This window comes from Alosa sapidissima, chromosome 7 (assembly GCF_018492685.1).
Source record: "Alosa sapidissima isolate fAloSap1 chromosome 7, fAloSap1.pri, whole genome shotgun sequence".
In the NCBI taxonomy this organism is placed as follows: Eukaryota; Metazoa; Chordata; class Actinopteri; order Clupeiformes; family Clupeidae; genus Alosa; species Alosa sapidissima.
Genome location: NC_055963.1, coordinates 33705195 through 33727736, shown reverse-complemented (window position 1 = coordinate 33727736; position 22542 = coordinate 33705195). Strand labels below are relative to the sequence as shown.

At 43.3% G+C, this 22542-nt stretch overlaps 3 protein-coding genes across 11 annotated transcripts in view; all 3 read left to right on the top strand.

Moving 5' to 3' along the window:
* arhgap4b (Rho GTPase activating protein 4b) overlaps positions 1-5753 on the top strand; it is a 31546-nt gene extending 25793 nt beyond the window's left edge. For 4 of the 5 annotated variants that reach the window (XM_042098457.1, XM_042098460.1, XM_042098456.1 and 1 more), the window contains exons 21-24: positions 266-367; positions 1405-1608; positions 2219-2300; positions 3352-5753. In XM_042098457.1, coding sequence (XP_041954391.1) covers positions 266-367; positions 1405-1608; positions 2219-2300; positions 3352-3546 — 583 coding nt within the window. In that variant the 3' untranslated portion in view covers positions 3547-5753. The remainder of the gene's footprint in view (positions 1-265; positions 368-1404; positions 1609-2218; positions 2301-3351) is intronic. The other variant, XM_042098459.1, reaches the window with a different exon arrangement.
* Positions 5754-5841: 88 nt separating this feature from the next.
* On the top strand, positions 5842-8829 carry zgc:158296 (uncharacterized protein LOC791212 homolog). The gene is made up of 4 exons (XM_042098477.1): positions 5842-6510; positions 7237-7457; positions 7926-8113; positions 8380-8829. Exons 2-4 carry the CDS (start codon positions 7260-7262, stop codon positions 8528-8530), a joined length of 537 nt encoding a protein of 178 aa, XP_041954411.1. The 5' UTR covers positions 5842-6510; positions 7237-7259; the 3' UTR covers positions 8531-8829.
* A 185-nt stretch (positions 8830-9014) lies between these two features.
* On the top strand, positions 9015-22521 carry ikbkg (inhibitor of nuclear factor kappa B kinase regulatory subunit gamma). Of its 5 annotated transcripts, none has more exons than XM_042098547.1 (16): positions 9015-9327; positions 10547-10776; positions 10962-11254; positions 11378-11434; positions 11652-11741; positions 12573-12764; positions 15367-15428; positions 15962-16012; positions 16173-16275; positions 16645-16760; positions 17241-17393; positions 18325-18412; positions 19036-19179; positions 20087-20223; positions 21320-21378; positions 21719-22521. In XM_042098547.1, exons 2-16 carry the CDS (start codon positions 10593-10595, stop codon positions 21853-21855), a joined length of 1866 nt encoding a protein of 621 aa, XP_041954481.1. In that variant the 5' UTR covers positions 9015-9327; positions 10547-10592; the 3' UTR covers positions 21856-22521. The 5 variants fall into 5 exon arrangements, with proteins under 5 accessions (XP_041954481.1, XP_041954478.1, XP_041954477.1 ...); XM_042098544.1 differs by having other exon boundaries at positions 9016-9327; positions 10589-10776; positions 15364-15428; XM_042098543.1 differs by having other exon boundaries at positions 9016-9327; positions 15364-15428.
* Positions 22522-22542: the final 21 nt, after the last annotated feature.

The following is a 22542-nucleotide window of genomic DNA, read 5'->3' as shown; positions in this document are numbered from 1 at the left end:
GCAGGGGTGGCACATTAAGATTGCATTTTTGTGTGTGTACATGCGTTGATGTGTTTGTGTGTGTGTGTGTGTGTGTGTGTGTGTGTGTGTGTGTGTGTGCATGCACGTATGTGTGTATGTGTGTGTGTGTGTGTAAGTGTATGCATACATGTGTGTGTGTGTGTGTGTGTGTGTGTGTGTGTGTGTGTGTGTGTGTGTGTGTGTGATTGAGCTGATCATTCTGTGAGAGGAAGATGACGTGTGTGCTCTCTCTGTGGTGTGTCAGGGTGGAGAGGAGGCTGGAGAGGGGGAAGAGGGATGAGAACAGAGGAGGGAGCACTGGGAACCTGGCAGCAGAGGAGCAGCAACTGGGCGAGCACAGCACGCGGTAGGTCACACACACAAACACACACACACACACACACACACGCCCACACACGTGCATGCACACACACACACTCACTCACACACACACTGAATTGATATCTTGCTGTTTTTTTTTTGTCATAGTCACAGGGGCTTGGATGATATCTACAGCACAAACATGTTCTCGGAATAGATTTTCGGACCATTTTGTATCACAGTAACGTTTGGTTGACAAATAGCTACTCTACTCATATGGATCAGTTGGATTGGGCATGTAGCCATTTGAGCCATAATCATGCTGGGATGGCCTCTGGAGGCAGATATATTTTGTGTCGCATGTTGGGTTGATTGGTAGATACTGCACAAACATACACCAGTCTAAATGGGCATGTAGCCATTTTGTGTCATAATCATAGTGATGACCAATTGCTATTGGACTGACTGTGCTACCATTTTGTGTCTCAGTCAGTGGGCTGATTAGTGGGACACAACATCCTGCCATTTTGTTTCAAAGACATGGTGGGTTAACAAATGATTGTATGACGCCCCAAGTTATTATTGTTCACTGTAAAGAAATGTGACGTAAAATACCTTTTGGGCTAACAGAGTTTTATTCCAAGTTTGATATAAAAAAAAACTCAAACCTGTGGTGGAACTGTGCTGAGATGATGATGATGTGCTGATTTTCATTGTGTACTGCAAAATAGAACTACATGTATAGCCCTTTAAGTTGGTTCCAACAAACCTGGATTGATATTCCAATAACATTAATGAAACATGTCTTGCCTACGGAACGTAAGTGCGTCCGTTCCTCTACCCATCTGTGCGGATGTATGTGTCGGCTCACATCACTTAAAAAGTATCAGTATAATTTACTTTACAACTTTTCATACAAGTTAGAGAGTCACCATATCTTGGTCCTTCTGCATGATGATCCCAATCTGGATGAAGGGACTTTCTTTCTTGACCAATAAGGGAGAGAGTGTTTAGTCACGTGACTGTTCCTGACTGTTCACTTATGCTGTCGTGTTGTGGTTTTGTCTCTTTTTCTCCTCCCAGCATGCGTGTGAACAGTGACAGTGCTTCTCTACCTGGGAGGCAGAGAGGAGTGGGAGTGGGGGGGGTGGGAGTCGGAGTCGGGGGAGTCGGAGTCTTGAGTGGCGGGAGCGGCAGTCCCGTGCGCAAGCTCACCCTGCAGGTGCCCGAGGGTGCCCGTCTGATCCAGCTGCCCCAGTCACCTGGCATCGTCCGCCAACACTCAGGGTGGGTACACACACATACATGCATGCATGCACACATGCATACAAATAAATACATGCAAATATACAATATACACACAGACATACATTCATCTCTCTTTCTCTCTCTTTCTCTCTCTCTCTCTCTCACACACACAAACAAACACCACTCAGACACACACACAATGGGACATTATATTAGATTAACTGTGTCATCACACAAGTCAGTGTTTGTTGAGATAAAAAATATGAGAAAATATGAGCATATTGCATAGATCTCATGCTATATAAGCAAACGTACATGTTAGTTATTAGGTGCTATTATTTTATTAGGTGCTATTATTTCTTGTTCTTACTGAACACGGGATTTATTCTTGGTAATTCCTAATAAGAAACTAGATGGTCTTGATTTAATTAAAGTTAATTGACAGTATTTCAAGATCTAGTCAGTCAATATCAGAATATGAAAGGTATAGAAACATACTAGCAACTGGTCCTCTGTAATGCACCATAGCAGAATCTTTAGTCTGATCAGTGATGACTACGTTCCCCACAGCTGGATATACAATGTAAGAACATGCAGTTAATATGTTATTTCATGACCACCTTATAAATGTCTCTGTGTGTTTTTGCAGGAATCAGGAGCGCAGACACACACTGGACAGTGTGCGGGCAATGCCTGGCGGAGCAGAGAAGCAGCCTATACAGGTAGACAAGGTCTGCATCCCTCCACACACCTGCAGCCTCTCTGCAGCTCTTGTGCTTCGCAAAACTGGGTTTCATTTTGGCTTTGAAAAAGCTTGTAAATAACTTCCTCAGCAAGCTTAGAGAGCTTTTATTTAATCCTGCTGGGGGCCTCAGTTTCTTTTTTTTTCTTCTTTTTTTAAAATTCAAGTTATCAGAGGCTCAATCTGATGAGCAGATTGGATTTTTTACAAGAAGAAATATCTGAGTTAAAACTTCAGTTCAGGGAACACGTTAGCCATTAATCAACCAGTTGGTCTTGATCTAAGGTTATTGATAGATTGTATGGATCAAAATAGAAACTTTATAGCCTTCTAATACATTGTCTTATGTATTCTGTCACATATTCAGACAGTGTATTATGAGTCTATAAACTGTCTATTTTGATCCATATTATATACCAGTAACCTTAGATCAAGACAAACCACTCTCTTATTAAGGATTTACCAAGAATACATGTTTGATAAACAATAAGAAATACATCTTTATGTAATAAAAGTGCAATGTTACAGACCTTGTTGAGTAGCCTATTAATACATGCACATGAGTTATGTATTCATTTTTAATTTATAAACATTTTTAGTTTTCCCTAAACTAAAGTTTTGCCAGAAAAGGGGTTGAGGGTTTACTAAACCTGATAGACGTTTTTGCTCTCACAACAGGCTGCGTTCAGGCCTCATAGAACCAGTCAGCTGCTTCAGAGCACAGCATTGAGATGTTGATTTAGTAGCCGCCACTCAAGCATCTCTCAGGAGGTTTGGGTCTCTCTCTTGGGATGTCATGCTTAGATAGTGTCTTTCTGTTTCTCTTTCTATGACCTCCCTCTTCTCTCTCTATTTCTACCTCCCCTTTTCTCTCTTTCTATCTATCTGTCTGTCTGTATCACACTCTCTCTAAATTTCACTCTCTTTTTAACCTTCATCTCTACCTCTCATTTTTGTCCCTTCCTACTCTGCCTTCAATTCTCTATCTTTTTTCCATCTGTCTCTGTCTGTCCCCTCTATCTCCTTCTTCCCCTTCTCAGGATGTCAGTCGTCAGATGGACTCTGTCTTTAAGGAGCTCCTCTTGCGCCAGCCTCCCCTGAACCCCTCTGCGGCGACGGCCCCCTCTACCCCCACGTCTTCAGCCGCCTCCACCCCGGCGTCCACCTCCTCTCCGCCCCCTGCACCCCGCCCGGCCCCCAAGAAGCCCGTCTTCGGCCTCATGAGCCGGCGCTGACCGCCTGGCACACAGATGGAGGAGGCGGCTAAGTGGAGGCGCCCGAAAAGCAGAACATCAACTTGGAGTGAGAGAGAGAGAGAGAGATAGAGAGAGAGAAAGAAAGAGTGAGAGGGAGAGTACTAAATCAATCGTCTGTTTTCATTTTGGACGAGGGATGCCTATAGTCCTTCATGGCGTTGTAACAGAAGAATTGAGAAGATATATTTTTCCAACTCATACAATATATTATAGTCTTACGATATATGGTCTGTTGATTTGCCCCCACATTGTACATCCGTTACAGTGCAGTTCCGTGGAGTGTCTGATGTGTTTTGTTGTAGTTGTAGTGCCGTCATACATAAGTGAGGCGTCCACTTGAGCCAAGGGCGCACTCAAACAGGTTAGTTCACCCTGCCCCAACAAACGCCAACAAACACCAATAAACTCCAGGAACTAGCAGCCATTGGTTGTTCTTGGATCAGTGTGTTATGCTGTTACTGTGAAGCAAAGATGCCAAAGTGTGGAGCTTCATGGCACTGTATGATCTTAAGTGTGATGGAAATTTAAAAGTTTTTTATTTTTTATTTGCAAACATTCTTAAATTCAAACATTTTTTTTTTATTTAAAAAAAAAAAAAAAACTCAATGTTGTGAATGTTTGGGTTTGTTCGAGTTTGTTTGGCCAGTGTGAGAGAGCTTTAAGTCCAGTTTGAGGGTCCAAACTAAGGGCTCAACCTGTTGATCAGAATTGTGTACATGCTTGCGTTTTTAGACAAATAAATTGACATCTGTGTTGAACGCACCGGAGGCCTGGTGAACGTCTCTCAACCACATAAAGAGGAAGTAAGGCTTTTGTGGTGCGCTGTGGGTCACAGTTGATATTACAGTGACCTTTCCCCGAGCAGTGATTTAGATTTCACTTTTTTTTTCAAACCAAAATATTTCTCTCCTCGTCTTCAGTTAACAAGTTAATGGTTTTTTCAAAATGTACTTTTTGACTGCTGCCAATCTTTTTAGTTTCAGCCTAAGTCTCTGTGTTTCTGTTCAAAGCCATGGTTTTGTCTGTTGTTGCAATGGAACTTGTTTGACCAAATGTTCTGTTTATGTCACGGCTTGTGTTAGCAGTGAAGCGGAAGAGAAAGGGCGACATTTATTAGTTAGGGACCTAATTTAGATAACAGGCAAAGTGCAAAGTCAGTCAATGAACAAATGGTCTCCTTCATAAGGCTATAGGGAGGGCTTTGAGCTGACCCACTGATGTTTGTGCTTAGGGTCTTGCTTCTATTTGCTCCTAAATTTGCAAATAGATTTTGTGCAGTTTTTAGATTAGCTTTAGTTGGACGTGAGACTTTGCACTTTGCCCTTCATTTGAAACAGGGCCCTTACTCTCAGGCACTAAACAACCGTCAGTATATTGACATCACCATCATATTTTACACACATCTGGTTTACATGCCTATTTAGTCTACTGGCTGTTATTTAGATCAATAATGCAGTTGTATTGCACTGTCTTGCTTTTGTGTTACGTTCTTACGTTACGTTAGAACCGCCTGTAGGACAAGCCCAAGGCAGTGATTCTATATTTGTTATCGGAGAGGTATTGGAAACAACCATGTTTCTTAGATCCTCAACTTTCATTCTTGTGAGGAGAAAATGCACCTTCAGTAAGCATGCTCTTAGGTGCCACAGACAGACAGATAGATACACACACTTAGACACACTCAGACACACACACACACACACACACACACACACACACACACAAGTCTAGTGGAAAGAAGTCTCGCACTGGAACAGGTGAAGACTTAAAATAAGTGCCATGGCCACACATTCCCTGCCCGGCTCTGTGTAACATTTTCTCTCTGTCACGAATGAAAGCTGGAAAGGCAGGCAAGGCAACTGTGAAGACAAGCATGAACAAACCTCGCCCCAGTGGGTACACATCAGTGGAGCGGGGGCGGGAGCGTGGGGGTCTGTGGGCTTACTCTGCCATGTAAAGAGATTCATAGAGGGACTAGTAAAGAAGAAATGACCAAACTGTGAAACAGGAACAGGAAGCGCAGGGTCCCTCTCACTTCCTGTTGCTCCTCGATGCACAAATGTCACAGACACGCCTAGGTACCCACTCTGATCCTTTCCTTCGCAACACGCTCTCTGTTTGATGATGTCACTGGATTCATTGTTGTTTCAATCATAGTACTGAATTAATAAATGATATAGATTCTACATTGTCTGAGTCTTTTTTGTAGGTTCGTAGGTTTTGTATGTTCATGCTTTAACACACTTTGCATACATTTCCACTTGACACGTGCACTCACAATAAATTACAAAGGGGGTATTTTTAACGTGGCCTTTCAAAACCACTCATCAAAGACAATTAACACACACTTGGGCCTCGCCCTCCTGTCACATCATATTGAAGTTAAATTAAAAGGCCATCCCTGTTATCAATACAGCCCAAGGGTATGTGGTATAGGCCTACTGCACCAGTGACATGGACAGTTGGGTAACCTGATCTCTCCCATACTCTTCGGCCCCCTCGGAACTATTCCACCCCCAAAAATAACTCCACTTTCCCACCCATAGCACTGACTCACATACTCTCTCTCACACACAGGCATATGCATGAACAGACTGACATGCACTGGATAGACAGAGACATACGGTGGAGGACCCATGGGCCGAGGTGGACCTCCGGCAGTCTCCAACCCGAGCTGTGACACGAACGCATGTATCTTAACGACAGTGCTGCTCTGCTTAGGAAACCCGTTGACTGACAGACACAAAGCTCTGAGTCGCTGGATGGACTGAACAAAACTGGAGGTGTGAACTGGAAAGGGAGTGCCAAGGTTGCCATAAATCAAACCTTCATTAATTGTTTATACTGGATGAGTAATCAATGGAGCCGTCTTGTTAAGATAGAAGAGAAGATTTTTCGTGAGGCTGTATTTTGTGGAATTTGGACTGATTTTCTCTACAAGAGGTAAGCAAGTGTCTGGATACTGATATGACTAGTACAGAAAGAATAAAGAAAGGAAAGTCAAGTGAACTACATTAATCTGAAGATGCATAGCCAACATGTCATCTCACCTATATTACATGTTTTATTCACTAAATTACTTTATCAAGTAATAATGCAATGGTGGTGGATGGCCAATGCCAATATCATTTCTTGTGATTTACTAAGATATCAAGATAAAAGAAAATCAAAATTCTGAAAAAGATTTTCTGTTCTGACTTGTGTAATTCTACACCCAGGTTTGGCAGCTATTCTGTCAACTTTACATCATACTACATTGCAAAGAGTAATTATAGTAACCATGCACTCTTAACAGGGAGTGCTGTCTATGTTTCAGTGGGGCAGTGTATCTGTGTGGTTTGTGCAAATGGGTCATTCAAAATGACAGTACTGAATTAGGCCAAAGGTTGAAGCATGGGAAACATACAGAATAGATTTATTTCTTCATTAATATTCCACATCAGTCACATAATATCTATTAAAACCTATATTTGGGAAGAATGGAGACAAAGCCCGCATACCATTTCAGTATCAAATGCTACAGAAAACCGTGCAACTTTTACTTAATGTATCTACGTCACCATGCAGGTGTATCAACACTTGTTATTAATCAAAAATGGAACTGACCAACTTCATCATTTAGCATTCAGAGGGCATGAATGGCTGCATTCTGCCTTCCTTTATATACAGTTTGTCTTCCTGCCGTCTTCAATATGATGTCAGATGAATACCTGGTGGACTGCAATATTGATGATGACGAAGATGAAGATAACGAAGAGATGCAGTTATATCTCTCTCCACACCCGCCAGCACCACCCCAGTTCTCCTCCTCCTCCCCGTCTATCACTCCACAGCCATCACTCGCCAGCGTTGATATCAGAGACCCGTACGGAGTCAACCAGCACCTGAAGGTAAAGACCACTGACATGGCGTGAAAACTGATCTTAAAACTGTCTTAATTGCATATCCTGCTATGGCCATAACTTAAGCAATTGTTTGAATTAAGTGACATCAGCCATGACCGATAATTTCAGCAGACTTTCAACTTAGTTTAACACATAATAATCATGTGTTACTTACATAATACCTTTATTAGTGGTTGCGAGAGGGTGTGCAAAAAATAATAAACACAAGAGCTAAAAACACAAGACCTGACACAACAGTGTCATAAAAAAATGTCAATGTGTCTAAATTGCATAAAAGTAATGAAAACTGTATACAGGAAGAAAACACAGTAAAATAAATATTATTTTATGTTGAAATGTATGGTGTATGGTGTTCAGTGATAGTCATGCATTGTTACAGTTAGGCCTACTAAAAGCATAAGAAGTTTTGGTTATATTTAGATTTGTATAATATTCTCTCTCTCTCTCTCTTAGGTGGAGTTCAGTGATGTTTTGGCTGAGCCTGTCTCCACACACACCTACGATCGTGTGTGGGTGTACAGCGGTATTGGGTTCGAGTCGGGCCGTATTTGGGGCTACCGCTGCCTCACTGTCTTGTGTGCCGTCCCCGTCTCCCTCCTCTCTGGCTGTCTGTTCGCCCTGCTCGCCTGCCTGCATATCTGGTACAATGACAACACAAGCCTTGCTTACATATTTGGTGCTATATTGACTATCTCACTGCATTGTTATTTGATTATGTTGGGACATGCAAAAACTTTAAAGATTGCATGTCATAGTGATTGCATGGGATTTCGGCCTATACAATGATGCATAAAACATTTAAGGTCATGACCTTTCAGTTTTTCGACCACAAGTGGCAAATGCATTCTCTTTCTACCTCTCCCTTTAAATCTTTCTCTCTCTCTCTCTTTCCCATTGACTCACTCAGGTGTGTGATGCCCTGTATTCAAGTATGCCACACTTGTCTGCCTTGTGTGCGATCAATTTGGATGAGTGTGGTCAACATCTTCATCAGGCCGTTCTGTGAATCTGTTTCTCGCTGCTGCACTGGCGTTTATGTCTCTCTCTCCAAAGACTGACATTAAGTGATGAGGAAATTATCCCCAGCAATGTTTCTACATGTATGGTGCTGAAGATGGGCTTGATTTTGGGCTTTTGGGTTTACCTCTCAGAAGAACAGGAAGAAGTGGCTCAAGGACAATTACTCTGTTATTGGACCTGTTATGTTACATCTAACACTTTATGTAATGAATTTTCTAGATGTGACATTTTCACCACTCAGTATTAGGCCCTACTGTCTACACCAGACCGACGTTTTCATACGTAGATTTGGGTAAGAAAAATGGAACCCTTTGTGTACATTTTGTATGGAACAGTAAATAAATCACAAATTGTTTCTACCACTCTTGCTTTATTGTCTCGCCTGCTGACATCCAGGATTGTTTGTTGTGCTGTTACACCCTGATCCAGAGTGCCCTGTAGCTCATGTCAGGGTTTTCGTAGTCAGAACTACATTTCCCAGGAACACTTCTACATATGCCGTCATATGATGGAACACGGAAGTAGCAAGGGGAATTCCTAGCTTGTCAACTTGCATCGGTTTTTAGAACATGCTGTAACGTTAGCCAAGCGAGCCGAAGCTTGTAATTTTCGTGTGTGGTTTTTCCTCGCTAAAGAAAATGACGGATGTCTTACGTTACAATTATTTTTAATCAGACAGATGTCATTTTGGTTCGCTAGTGTCATAGCTAGCTAACGTTGCGTATCGCCCTCAACCAAATTTAGCCAACGTTGAAGTTACAACGCTAGCGTGCTAACATTAACGGTTAGTTTAGTTTTCTGCTGGATAACGTTACACCAGGCTCCGGGTGAATAGGTAGGATGGTCTTTATATCACCTTGCTAGTTATCCAGTTGGGTGTATCATACTGGACTTGTTTTAACCGTCTGTGTCAATTTTCTCTGTTTGATGTTGAATTGTCTGTTTTGGTTGTTTCTGTTGCTAACACTGCCAGATCCTGAACATGACAAAATTGCCATTTGAAGCTTCTAGTGAAATGTATGTCGTATATATGACTTATGAACTGGCGAGATTGCTTATTGGCATGTAACGTTACTTTCAATGAATCATGTGTTATCAATTCAGCTACCAAACACTGATTTGCATGCAGTGATAAATATATTGAAAAGCGGAAAAGAAAATGAGGTAATTTCGCTAGTCTACCTAGCCACGTAGGATGGTTAGCTAGCAGTTTGTATTATACTCAAGCAAGAGTCTAAACAGCTGGTTTTGATATTCTTCGTGTTGTCTGTTATCGATAGTCCACGATAGATTCGACGACAAGATACAGGGATAACGTTAGATGTCAATAAATGGGTGATCTGTTTAATAATCTAGTTGTTTGGTCTTGTGGTACACGCCCCTTCACTAACTTGTTTGTTGTGGCAGTAAAGCTATGCTAACGTTAATGCGAGCTGGGAAACGTCATGTGTTCTTTAGCCAACAAGCTAGACTAGTTGAGAACATGAAAATAAAGCCAGTGACAATGCCATTGGCAAGCAGATATCAATGACGTTAACGTTAGCTAGTTTCTGGTAGTACAATTCTTGCAGTCGATTTACACAGCTATCGGTGGCTTTTCTTTTGGAAGTAAGGATGGCATCAAATTTAAATCTCAGCGATGATTTTTAATTATTTGGTTGATTATTAAAGTAATAAGCTGTGTAGCAAGCGGTGTTCTCTAATGTTGTCCATGCTAGCAACGTTTCTGTATGTGTAATCATTGCCAACCATTGTTGTCACTGTCACAGTTTACAAATTCAAATCAGCTCACAAATAATGAACCCAATCGGCCGGCTATGACAGTTTGTCTTTCATGAACCTAACGTTAGAGTAATCTAAGTGACAAGTCAAAAGTGTCTGCGTTGTTAACCGTGACACTGGTCTGGCATAATATGGTATAGCTGCTAGGGTGAAAACGAAAGTAGAAAGACCGCTTCCGTGGTTTCCTGTAAGAGGGTCGTTTTTACCATCCACCATGTCATTCGTAATATTATATTAACATTATTATAACATGACATGTGTCCTGTTGACAGTGGTGGTTTATTTACACGTCGGCCTGTCCTTGGTTCTCCCAGTCTAATGGTTCAGCCCCAGCCCAACGCCGGGAGCACACTGCAGTTGGAGATGAACGGGGAGGAGGCGGTGGGCGCCGGAAGCAATGGTTCGCTCGGCCCCAGTTCCCAAGGCTCCCTTCGGGTTCCGCCTGAGCTGGCTGGCAATGAGGTGGTGCTAAGGCTGGTTGGAGACAACTACCAGCTGCGAGGTATGAACACCAATATTACTGGGTTGGTTCTCACGCATCATTTCTCTTATCCTAGTGCTGCTTTAGATGTAGTGTATTATAGCGTTGTGAGATAACAGCTCTCTCTGACATGCATTTAAAAGCCACTCAACTGAGAAAAGTGAAAGAAGAGAGTGAATAAACGCAAAGCTGTTGTGTTCCATCAGAGGCGTTGAAGAGGAGTAATGACTCTCTACGGGAGCGGTGCGGAGAGATGGAGGGGTGGCAGAGGAAGGCCAAGGAAGAGAGGGAGTTCCTCAGCTGCCGCTTTCGTGAGGCCAAGGCCTTGGTGGAGCGACTTGCACAGGAGAACCAGGTCCTGCTGGGGAAGGTCAGCCACAACGGCGGCCTCCCAGGAAACCGCAGCAAGACCACCCTCATGGAATCAGGAAGTCAGGCTCCCGACCCAGACGCGAAGAGCCCGCCATCGGAGAGAAATGGCTTGCAAGATTTCCGAGATGTAATGTCTGGCATCATAGACTAATAAACCATTCACCCAGATTTTGAACATAATTAGCAGTGTAATGTTGGATTTAGTTGGGTCTTCATGCTGCTCTGTTTGTCTGTCTTGTGTTGCTACCAGTCAACAGGGGAACACTTGGATGCAGAGAAAGGGGACATGGCAAATCCCAGGAGTTTGGTAAGACACATGTCCTTTAGCTTCATCAGCATTAACATAACCAACTTCTGCCTACACAACTACCACCAACATGTATTTGTGTGTGTGTGTATGAATCTGATGTTGTGGGTGGGCATATACAGTATCTGGGCATGGGAGGGCATGTGCACCTGTGGTGTTATATACATATATATATATATATATGTGTGTCTGTGTGTGTGTGTGTGTGTGTGTGTAGTCTTGTGGGAGTGAGAGTAGCTCTCTCAGTAGCTTGTCCACCAGTGTGGATGACTTTCAGCCCTTCCAGGAGAACAGTGGGGATAGTAAGGTGAGCATGTCACCAGCCCAACATGTCCCCCTGCTACCTTCCTGCACCGCTTAGACTGACACCTGTCCTAATGTCCCATCCATGGAGCCTCTTTCAGCTTTTTAATCACCCACCTCTCCTGTTCCAGCGTAATCTCTGAAGTTGTGCCTTCTTTTGAGGCCCTGTTTTAGGTCTCTCCCTGTCTTTCTCGTGGTCTGTGGTGTGTCTCAAGATGTTGCTCTAACTCCCCTTGGCAATTTGTTTCTCTCTGTTTCTGTTTCTTTTTCTAAAATGGTGGTTGATTCATTGTAGACTTCTGTATGTAGTACAGTTCATTGTATTTCAACAGATTGAGTTGTTAAATGACCAGATTTGTCTTGTAATTGTGGCCAGAAGAACAATGATGATTGATAGGTGAAAATAGGAAAATGTAAAAGGAAGATGCCACCTGTAATGTGAATAACTAGATTGGTTTGGCATTTGAAATTAACCATGAGCAACATGTGGTTTATTCATGCCATGAATTATGTGACAAGTGTGTCCAGTAACCCCAACCCCCACCATCAACTGAAAAAGATTTGGACAGACAGTTGTTAGTAAATAAGCTTACTCTACAGAATTACTGACATGTACAATTGAAGCTTTACCTTTGGATTTGGATACTGAATGCTGACCCCGCCCACTCAAACAAAACAATCTCGTCTCATTGTCGCTTCACAGATGATTCAATCTGGCTCTTTTTTTCTGTTCATGTGTGTTCTTGAATGAATTTATATTGAGTTGCCTGTTTCCTTCATCTGTTTTGGCCCTCTTCCTCTCCTTTGCCTCCCCCCCCCCCCCCCCCACCCCCAGCCCTGTGAAGGATCCAACGAGTTTCTGCAGCTGCTGAAGACCCACAAGGAGAAGCTGGAGGATGGGATGCGGGTGCTCAGGAAGAGGAATGACGAGCTGGAGAGGGAGAAGGCCGAGGGTGAAATGGAGAAGGAGGCGCTGCGCTCTGCTCTGGACCAACTGCAGGCTCGACTCAGTCAGCTCTCTCAGCAGGTAGCTACCACACTCCTTCTGTAGTATACTTCATTTGGACTGTACCATGCTAATAAACTATAACGTAGTGTGTTGTCACTAATGCCTTGCAAAAGCATATAATGCTGAAAGAGTCTGGTCCCTCAGTAATTTTCTTTTGTACTGTATCATGCTATGCTATATAGCAGGGGTTTTCAACTGGTTCTGTGCCAGAGACCACCATCCTGACTAACAAGTAATCACGGACCACTATTGTGTGTGTGTGTGGGGGGGGGGGGGGGGGGGGGGGTTTCATGGCATCAACGTTGAACATACAAAACAGTGATACCTCCCCTCCAGTTTTGTCAATCGTTACTGTAAATCCATATTTAACATTTAATCATCACTGTATTTTCTTTCTCGTTTCCACTATGTTTCCTCCAAAGTTGTAGCTTTGTCTGAAGAGCATGCAGCAGAATCCTGTCCATCTGTCCTGACATCTGTTACTTTCCTTAGGCTACTAAAATAGCGATCCATGCTGGTAGCTAACTTCACCTTAGTTAGAAACGTTAGTTAAAGGTACACTATGCAGGTTTTTAGCTTGATATACAAGTTTTTTAGCTTAATTTACCTTCATTTAACAGCTTCAGAGTCATTGGGGAATGGTTATATGTCTTTTTTTGGGTTGAATGGTGGCCGGCAAAAACCGAGAAAACGGTTAGGAAATTGCCAATACTGCATAGTTTACCTTTAACAGCTCCTCTCCAAATTTCACAAAACTATTAAGCTTCTTTTTAATGAAACATAACGTGAACTCCGTCCGAGCTGGTCTATATCGCGCAGACTGTAGCCTACCTTATGAATGTGCGTGTGTGACGTTGGGGACGCAAAACACAGCATTAGCAAAGCACAGGATAGACCTGTTATGTAGGCCTACAAAGCTAACATATCCTGTGTCAGTTTGAATCTCATCTCCTCTATAGTATTTTAGATATTTTGGTAACACTTTACTTGATGGGTGAGTTCATAACACATTCATAGCAGCTGTCATAAACTGCACATAAAGCATTCATGACTGTTTCATGAGACATGACTCAACATTCATATCAGACCTTTCATGAATGTGGAAGACAGAATGACAACAACTTGTCAAAATAAAAGTCCAACAATCGCAAAGCAGCACTGCCATTTTTCTCTCCAGCCTTTGTAAATATTTCATGATTATCTTATGAAGTCTACATAGTAAAGTGACATTCCATGTAGACTTCATAAGATAATCATGAAATATTTACAAAGGCTGGAGAGAAAAATGGCAATGCTGCTTTGCGATTGTTGGACTTTTATTTTGACAAGTTGTCATCGTTCCGTCTTCCACATTCATGAAAGGTTTGGTATGAATGTTGAGTCATGTCTCATGAAACAGTCATGAATGCTTTATGTGCAGTTTATGACAGCTGCTATGAATGTGTTATGCTCACCCGTCAAGTAAAGTGTTACCGATATTTTCAATAAGTTCAGTATTCACACCAATGTGCAACAATTCTGGAAATGGTTTGGAAAAATTAATGATGGAAAAAAGTTATTAATTGTGAAATTACGCAGGCTGGAATGCATGTCACGGACCACCTGCAATGACGCCACGGGCCGCGGACCACCGGTTGAAAACCCCTGCTATATAGGCTAGGCCAGTGGTTTTCAAAGTGGGGGCCGGGGGCCGCGAGGGGGTGCCAGGGGGGCCTCAGCAAGTTGGAAGGAAAAATAAAAGCAACAAATAAATACATTTGAAAAATGTAAAATATACTTTGAGGGTTGTTATACAGTACAATGCCATTATAATAATTTGTTGCATATCTGAACATTATATTTTCCATGATAATGACTGGGAATAATAGTAACGTGATAGCTCTCATATAGCAGAAAACCCCAAATGCTATTTTTACACACTGTATGCTCCATTGCGAAGTGCTTGTAGCTAAAATAATCATTAGGATTAGCTTAATGTATTTTTACATTTGCCGTAGTATTGTCGATGGGTTTTATAACACATCAAGGGGGTCCTTGGCCAGAACCTAGTGGTATTTGGGGGGCCTTGCCGTGGAAAAGTTTGGGAACCCCTGGGCTAGGCTACAGTGCTGTAGCAAACTACAGTACCGTGTAAAGTTGAATACATGAGTAATGTATTATAAATTTGTTGGAAAAGCGTCGTCTCATTCAGCAGGTAGCTGCCGTAGCTTTGCCACCATGCTATTACCAAACTAGTGTAGTCAAGTCCAGTTTATTTATATAGCGTATTTCATAAACAGAGGTCATTCAATGTGCTTTAGTCAGTCACACGGTCATAAAGTGTGTCATGCCTTGTAAATGTGACACACAAACTGTAAATTAGCATTGGTGTTTAATTGTATTTATCCCGCTGAGGATGGTTAAATAGACAGGTGGCAATTTTTATAAAGCCCTTGTCAGTCCTGTATACTTAAATTGGACAGAAACATCTCCCTCAGATGTTTCACACTAGAGACGCTGTTTCCCACTTTGCTTTTCTATATGCAAGGATCATATATTTGTAACACCAGGAAGCAGCCTCATTTTTTTCATGTTATCAACTATGACTTGTCGTAACTTCCATTCTTCCTCTCCTCAGCAGAGTGGAACTGTGATGGTCGAGGCAGTTCAAAGGTCAGATGTCCCACATATGGCCTCTGACAGGTACTGCTTCCTTCCTCGTCCTTGTTAGCTCCCACACAGATTTTGGGAGCCACTCAATTTTTTACTGCAACTCACTTCTTTCTGATGCATGTGGATAATCACATTTTCAGATGTGATCTTATCCTTAGTTTAGATGAAATACTCGGATTAGTTTATAATTGGAAAGGATCTGTTCTATGAATTAAGCATTACTATGCTGAACTAATATATATTCTTAATGCTTTATGAAAATAATTATATCTCAGTACAATATAATTTCTATATCTGTACTTGCTAGCCTTAATGATCATTCTAGCTACATGCTTTACGATTCGTCGTGCCATATTGCACAATGACAAAAATACATTTCATCAACAAGGTTATGTTGGGCTTCAGGGCCAGTAATTGTATTGTGCAATGTACAATTCAGTTCACCAGGTTTGTCTGTCTTTCTATGTGAGCACTGTCTTCAACTGTATCTTCATGTGTCTTTAGGAGTTTTGTCTCTATGTATCTGTGTGTCACTAATGAAGTTTTTGTCTTCAATTACGCAGTGGTTCCCAGTTATCCAAGATGAAAGATCAGCTCCAGGCTACGCAAGAAAGGTAAAAGAATCTGCAATCTTTATTGACAAAACAAGTCAAGAGACTTTTATTTTAAAAAGAAGGCTAATGAAGGAAATTTCATCGCCAATAATGAATCAGAGATGATTTTTTTTGCCTTGCACTCTAAGTAGTCATTGAAGGAGCCTGTTGTGGCCTGCAGGTATAAGGAGCTGCAGGAGAAACTGGACTGTCTCCAGAAGAGCTCTGTGCACAGAGACCGAGCTGAGGTCCAGCTTAAGCAGAAGGAAAAGGACTGTGCACAGGTCGGCTATAAAGTTTATGCGACAAAAGATACTGCACACAAGTCATAGTGGTTCATTGTATGCGCTTATAATCTCCAGTAATGGAAAACATGTTGCACAAGACTTTTGTACACAGGCAAGATGTTATGTGTGCTTATTGGTGATTTATACTGGTGTAAAGTTCTGCTGCATTATAATGTGATTGTGTATGACTGCCTAAAATTGTTGTCAGTAATTCAATTATCCTGTTTTGAAGCACTAGACAGTTGCTGTGCGTCCCCCTGGCTGTTTGAATGATGGATTGACCAAATCCAATATTATAAATGTCAGAGTGCATGTAGTAGTTGTAAATTAACACGGTCTCCTTGTGTGCGTCTGTGTCTGTACTAGTTGGCCAAAGACTGCGAGGCCCTGAAGGCTCAGGTGACGTCTCTGTTGGGGGAGCTGCACGAGAAGCAGAGTGGCCTGGAGAAAAGTGACGAGAAGAGAAGGGACCTGGAGGAGAAGTAGGTCTTGTCAAATTGATTTGTGTGTGTGTGTGTGTGTGTGTGTGTGACCGATAGAGACAGACAGACAGTTCTAAGAACCCAGTGGAATCTGGGTCTTAATCTAAGTGTTTTTATTGGTAGTAATGAGTAATGATACTTAGTCCTGAAGTTACTGGACCAGCTAGGCTAGTGTCATTGCCTGTTAAGTAACTTCAGAACTATTTCGACTAAGCTATGCTGGTATGTCCCTAAGGCTGCCATGCTGCTACCCCATTTCTCTTGCAGCTTATTCCACCTGCTTCTTTGACATCCATGTCTATTCTCTCAATCTGCCTTCGACTGCCTCAACCAACCTGTTTGTTTGCATAGTGGGATTCTCTGCAGGGCAGCTTCACTGTATTACATGTTTGGAAGCACTGGAGACAGTAGGTTCCCCTCACACTGTGTGATTCTATTTGTCCCCTCACCACTTTACTCCACCCCCACCACCCTGTTCAGACTGAGCAGTAAGACGGAGACCCTGCAGACGCTGGAGAGAGACATGGAACAGCAGCGGAGGCAGCACACGGTCACTGTGGACAAGCTGCTCATGCAGGTGCAGAACCTGGAGGCGGCCCTCAAGAATGACCGCCTGGTCATCACCGAGGAGAGGTGAGGAGGACTGGGCAGCGACAGCCAGCACCCCCCTCGGGAGTGTGTGTGTGTGTGTGGAGGGGGGGGGGGGTGAATTAAAGAGCTCACCAGTCATCAATGAATGAGAGCAAAACCAGTTTTCTGTTCAGTCTTGTGCACACACATGCAAAAATATATATACACACACAGCTTACAGATATATTGACATACACAACTTAATTCCACACCTGGAGGCGACCAGGCACCTGGTCATCAGACGGCGTCCATCAGGGGTTGTGGGTCACCAGTCAACACCACACATTATTGGTCATAGTCATGATTCTTGGCACAAAGATCTGAGATATATGGCAGACAGTTCAACAATGCATTCGGGATTCTATTTAACTTTTTAAATAGTTACAAAAATATATTTCTATATACTGTGATTTCTACAGGGTTGGGGCAGCCGTGGCCTACTGGTTAGCGCTTCGGAGGGTTGCCGGTTCGAACCCTGACCAGTAGGAACGGCTGAAGTGCCTTGAGCAAGGCACCTAACCCCTCACTGCTCCCCGAGTGCCGCTGTTTTATTGTGTGCTTCACCTCACTGTGTGTTCACTGTGTGCTGAGTGTGTTTCACTAATTCACAGATTTGGATAAATGCAGAGACCAAATTTCCCTCACAGGATCAAAAGAGTATATATACTTATATACTTAATAGCCAACCAATAGAACCAAATTGATCCTTGGTATGTGATACGCTTCAGTATAGTTCAGTGACACAATATCTAAAAATTAAGCTAATTTAAACAGACAGGAAAACAGCTTCAACACACTCTATATCATTTTCAGTCTTAAAACTATGATGGGTAGATTAGTGACATTGGATCTCTTCAACCCATTGTTGTCTTATGTAGAATGACTCAACTTCCTTCCCTCCATCTCCATCTTCCTCTTTCTGTTGTGATGACAGGAGGAAGCTGGCTCAACTCCAGCACGCGTACACGTGTCTGTTCCAGGACTACGACGCCAAACTGAAAGCCGAGAATCAAACCAAAAGGGTGTGTATCTGTCTTTCACTGGTCTGTTTTCCCCACGTGTGTGTGTGTGTGCATACGTGGAGGGTCGGCCATGGGTTGTGGTCTTGTGGCTGCATGAGACAGGACAGATGAGGAAGAATACTTAAGTAAGTACTTAGTTAAGTTTTTTGTGCTCATGCACAAACACAAAGCCTAACTTTTTTAATGTGGGAAGGGTGGAAGGCCTGTTTCACTGTCTGAGGGAAGCAAAGAGAGGTGTCTGTGTGCGTGAAAGAGAGAGTGACTGCATACTCACTAAGTGTATTTCCCCCTGCTGCATGTGTGGGTGATAAGCTGGGTGGGTGGGGAGCTGGCTAACCAGAGTGGTGAAGGCAGAGAGAGGTGTGCTTGTGGGTGTGTGTGTGTAAGAAATGAGAGGAAGAGATAGACAGAGAGATGGACAGGAAGAGACAGCGCAGACAGATGGCATGCGTTTCTCCCTCAGGCCATGTGTCAGGGGGGTGAGGTAGGACACGTGGCTAACCAACCGGTGGAGGTGTGTGCTTGTATGTATGAAGGAGAGAGAGAGAGAGAGAGGAAGTGACCGCTAGAACGCAAGTGGGCATGCTCACTTTGGCCTGTGTTTTCCTGTGACCGTGTGCCAGGGGGGCGAGGTGGGTGACCTTTCGAACAGGCTGGTGGAGGCCGAGAAGGCGCTGGCTTTGAAGCAGGAACTCATCGACAAACTCAAGGAGGAGGTGGAACAGCAGAGGAGCGCTCTGGAGACCATCCCAGTGCTCACTGCACAGGTAACACACACACACACATACATGGACACACACACACACACACACACACACACACACACACATACATGGACACACACACACAAGGAGGGCCAAGACTTGTACACATGCACACATAAACTCAGTCGCTCACTCTCTCACATACGCGAACACACACACGCAAACACACACACACACACAAACACGCACACGCACACACACGCACACAAGGACGGCCAAGGACTTGTACACACTCTCTAACTCTCGCATGCACACACACACACGCACGCACGATTGTGGTAGTTGTGTAGGCAAGGTGTACACCTCAGTTCACCTCCTATTTCCATGGGCTGTAATCAGTGTGGTGAAATTAAGCCAAACTATTTGGTTGAACTGTAACCGATTGCTTTCTGAATTACAGCAAACACATCTTTCTTGTAAACAAAGCTTTAACAAGTTTTTAAAACAACAACAAAAAAAACACGGCCATGGCTTTTAAAACTGACGCCATAAGCACAGCCATTGGCAGTGGGTAAACGTCCTCCTTTGTCCGTAATCATACAAAGCCAAACACACCATACCAGATAAGTGGTCGTGAGTTTTTGGTGATTCGAAAGTAGCCTCCAATGGGAGAATTGCCAGATGGCCCTGTTGAGCAAATGCAGATGTGCTTACAGGTTTATCTGGGTTCACCAGTGCTGCTTACACACCTTAATTCCATTGAAAATCCAAGGATCATGTCTTTTGTCAGCATGAGTCACTCAATACACATGCAGACACATTGTGTTATATAAAACAAATCCTGCAAGTACTGATTGAATCACACACACACACACACACACACACACACACACACACACACACACACACACACACACACACACACCCTAAGTTCACTCACTGACTCTCCCATTGTCCCTTTGTCCTGCAGGCAGAAATCTATAAAGCAGATTTCCTGGCAGAGCGGTCAGCTCGGGAGAAGCTGAACGCTATCAAAGAGGAAATGCTGGAGCAGCTGAACCAGGCCAAGTCCGAGATGGAGCGCCTCAAGCAGGAAGGCTCCTCCCGGTACGACATTACACTTACACTCACAGACACTCACATACAGGGGGCTCCTCCTGGTACAACACCACACTTACACACATAGGGGCTCCTTCTGGTACAACACCACACTTACACACATACAGTAGGGGCTCCTCCTGGTACAACACCACACTTACACACATAGGGGCTCCTTCTGGTACAACACCACACTTACACACATACAGTAGGGGCTCCTCCTGGTACAACACCACACTTACACACATAGGGGCTCCTCCCGGTACAACACCACACTTACACACATAGGGGCTCCTTCTGGTACAACACCACACTTACACACATACAGTAGGGGCTCCTCCTGGTACAACACCACACTTACACACATACAGTAGGGGCTCCTCCTGGTACAACACCACACTTACACACATAGGGGCTCCTCCTGGTACAACACCACACTTACACACATACAGTAGGGGCTCCTCCTGGTACAACACCACACTTTCACACATACAGTAGGGGCTCCTCCTGGTACAACACCACACTTACACACATACAGTAGGGGCTCCTCCTGGTACAACACCACACTTTCACACATACAGTAGGGGCTCCTCCTGGTACAACACCACACTTTCACACATAGGGGCTCCTCCTGGTACAACACCACACACTCACACACAGAGGGCTACTGCAGGTCTGGAAAGGTATGGAGTTGTCAATTACCGTACTCCAGACCTGGAAGAGTTTTTGGATGGAAGTCTCAGTAATACATGTTAAATATGTTAAAAGTCACAGTAATACATATGTTAAATAGTCGACATTCATGAATCAGACAATTATGCTATATCAAACAGTATGAGCAAAACCCTTTCGAATATATTGGATGGGTGAAATGGAGAGGATGGATTTCATTGTTCACTGTGTGTGACTGTAGATAACTTAACTAGATGTCTTAATGACAAGGTTTGGATTGAGCATTAAATGCTGCTGTTTGTTTATGCTGAACATGTCAAAGTGATTTGTATTAGTACAGCAGATGTTATATTTAATACCGTGTGTGTGTGTGTGTGTGTGTGTGTGTGTGTGTATGCGTGTATGCGTCTGCGTGTGTGTGTGTGTGTTGCAGAGCGCGGTTGGAGGCCATGCAGCACAGGCACCAGCACCCGCACCTCCCTGTTCCTGCACGTAAGTTTCACTCCATCACCTCCACCACACAACACATTTATTCAATAGGGCCAAGACTTTTTTTTTTCCCAAAGCAGAAATCCTTGCATAACACACGTCATGTGTGCATTCACACATGCTATTCACTGACCTTGTGACTGAGTGAAAGGAACCTTTCACGTATGACATCTACAAGTATTAATTTAGCTGATGCTTCTATCCACAGTGACATTAGCGTGAACGTAGCATTTGCTCTACCAGTTAGGCAGCACTACTAGGCAAGTTCTCCTCTGATACATTTCTTCTCTCTCTCTCTCGCTCTCTCTCTCCTCATCTCCTGTTCCCCTCTTCACCCCATTAGCATTCAATCCAGCCCAGCCGCCCCCATCCTTCCGTAGCGGTGCTGAGGAGCAGCCGGACTTCCGCTGCCCAAAGTGCCGGTACCAGGCCCCCGACATGGACACCTTGCAGATCCACGTCATGGATTGCATCCAGTGAAACCCCCTCCTCCCCCTGCAGAGAAGGTTATGGGGGGTGGGATGGGGGGGGGGAAGGGTTGGTTGGTGGCAAGCTGATGAACTTTGAACTTAAAGCCAATTGCTCTTCTGATTGGAGGAGAGAGGGGCAAAGGTGAAAAAAGACTGATCGTGACCTTTCACTTTTTGAACGCTGTTGCACACAATCTGCCGACTGAAGGCGAAGCGCCAAGAAACCGCTGGAACATTGAAAATGAGCACCGCTCATGAAATTTTCTGTTGAAATCTAAAATTACATTAAACTTTGTATGTGTGAAAATGCTGTGTGTATATTTTATATAAATATATATCTAAGATTTACACACTTACATGAATATAGATATGTAAATCTTATTGACAGAAAATGTAGGATACTGCCTATGTGACAGCATATTGTAATGTAATGCACGTATGGATGTGTGTCTGCTTCTCGGCATTATGTCTGTCTGTGGCCATGTTTTTTTCTGCCTGTGGTTTTTTGTCCATCTGTCAAGATGTACTCACTCTTTGAGGATAATAATGCCAGTCTTCTATGTGAATATTGTCTATTATATTCATTATATTAAAAGATGAAAGAGACTTTTACTTTGTATAGACTGTTGTTATGGTAAGAAGTTTAAAGTAATAAATATAACGGTAAATATCTTGATTGTCTCTCATGTAATTCTGT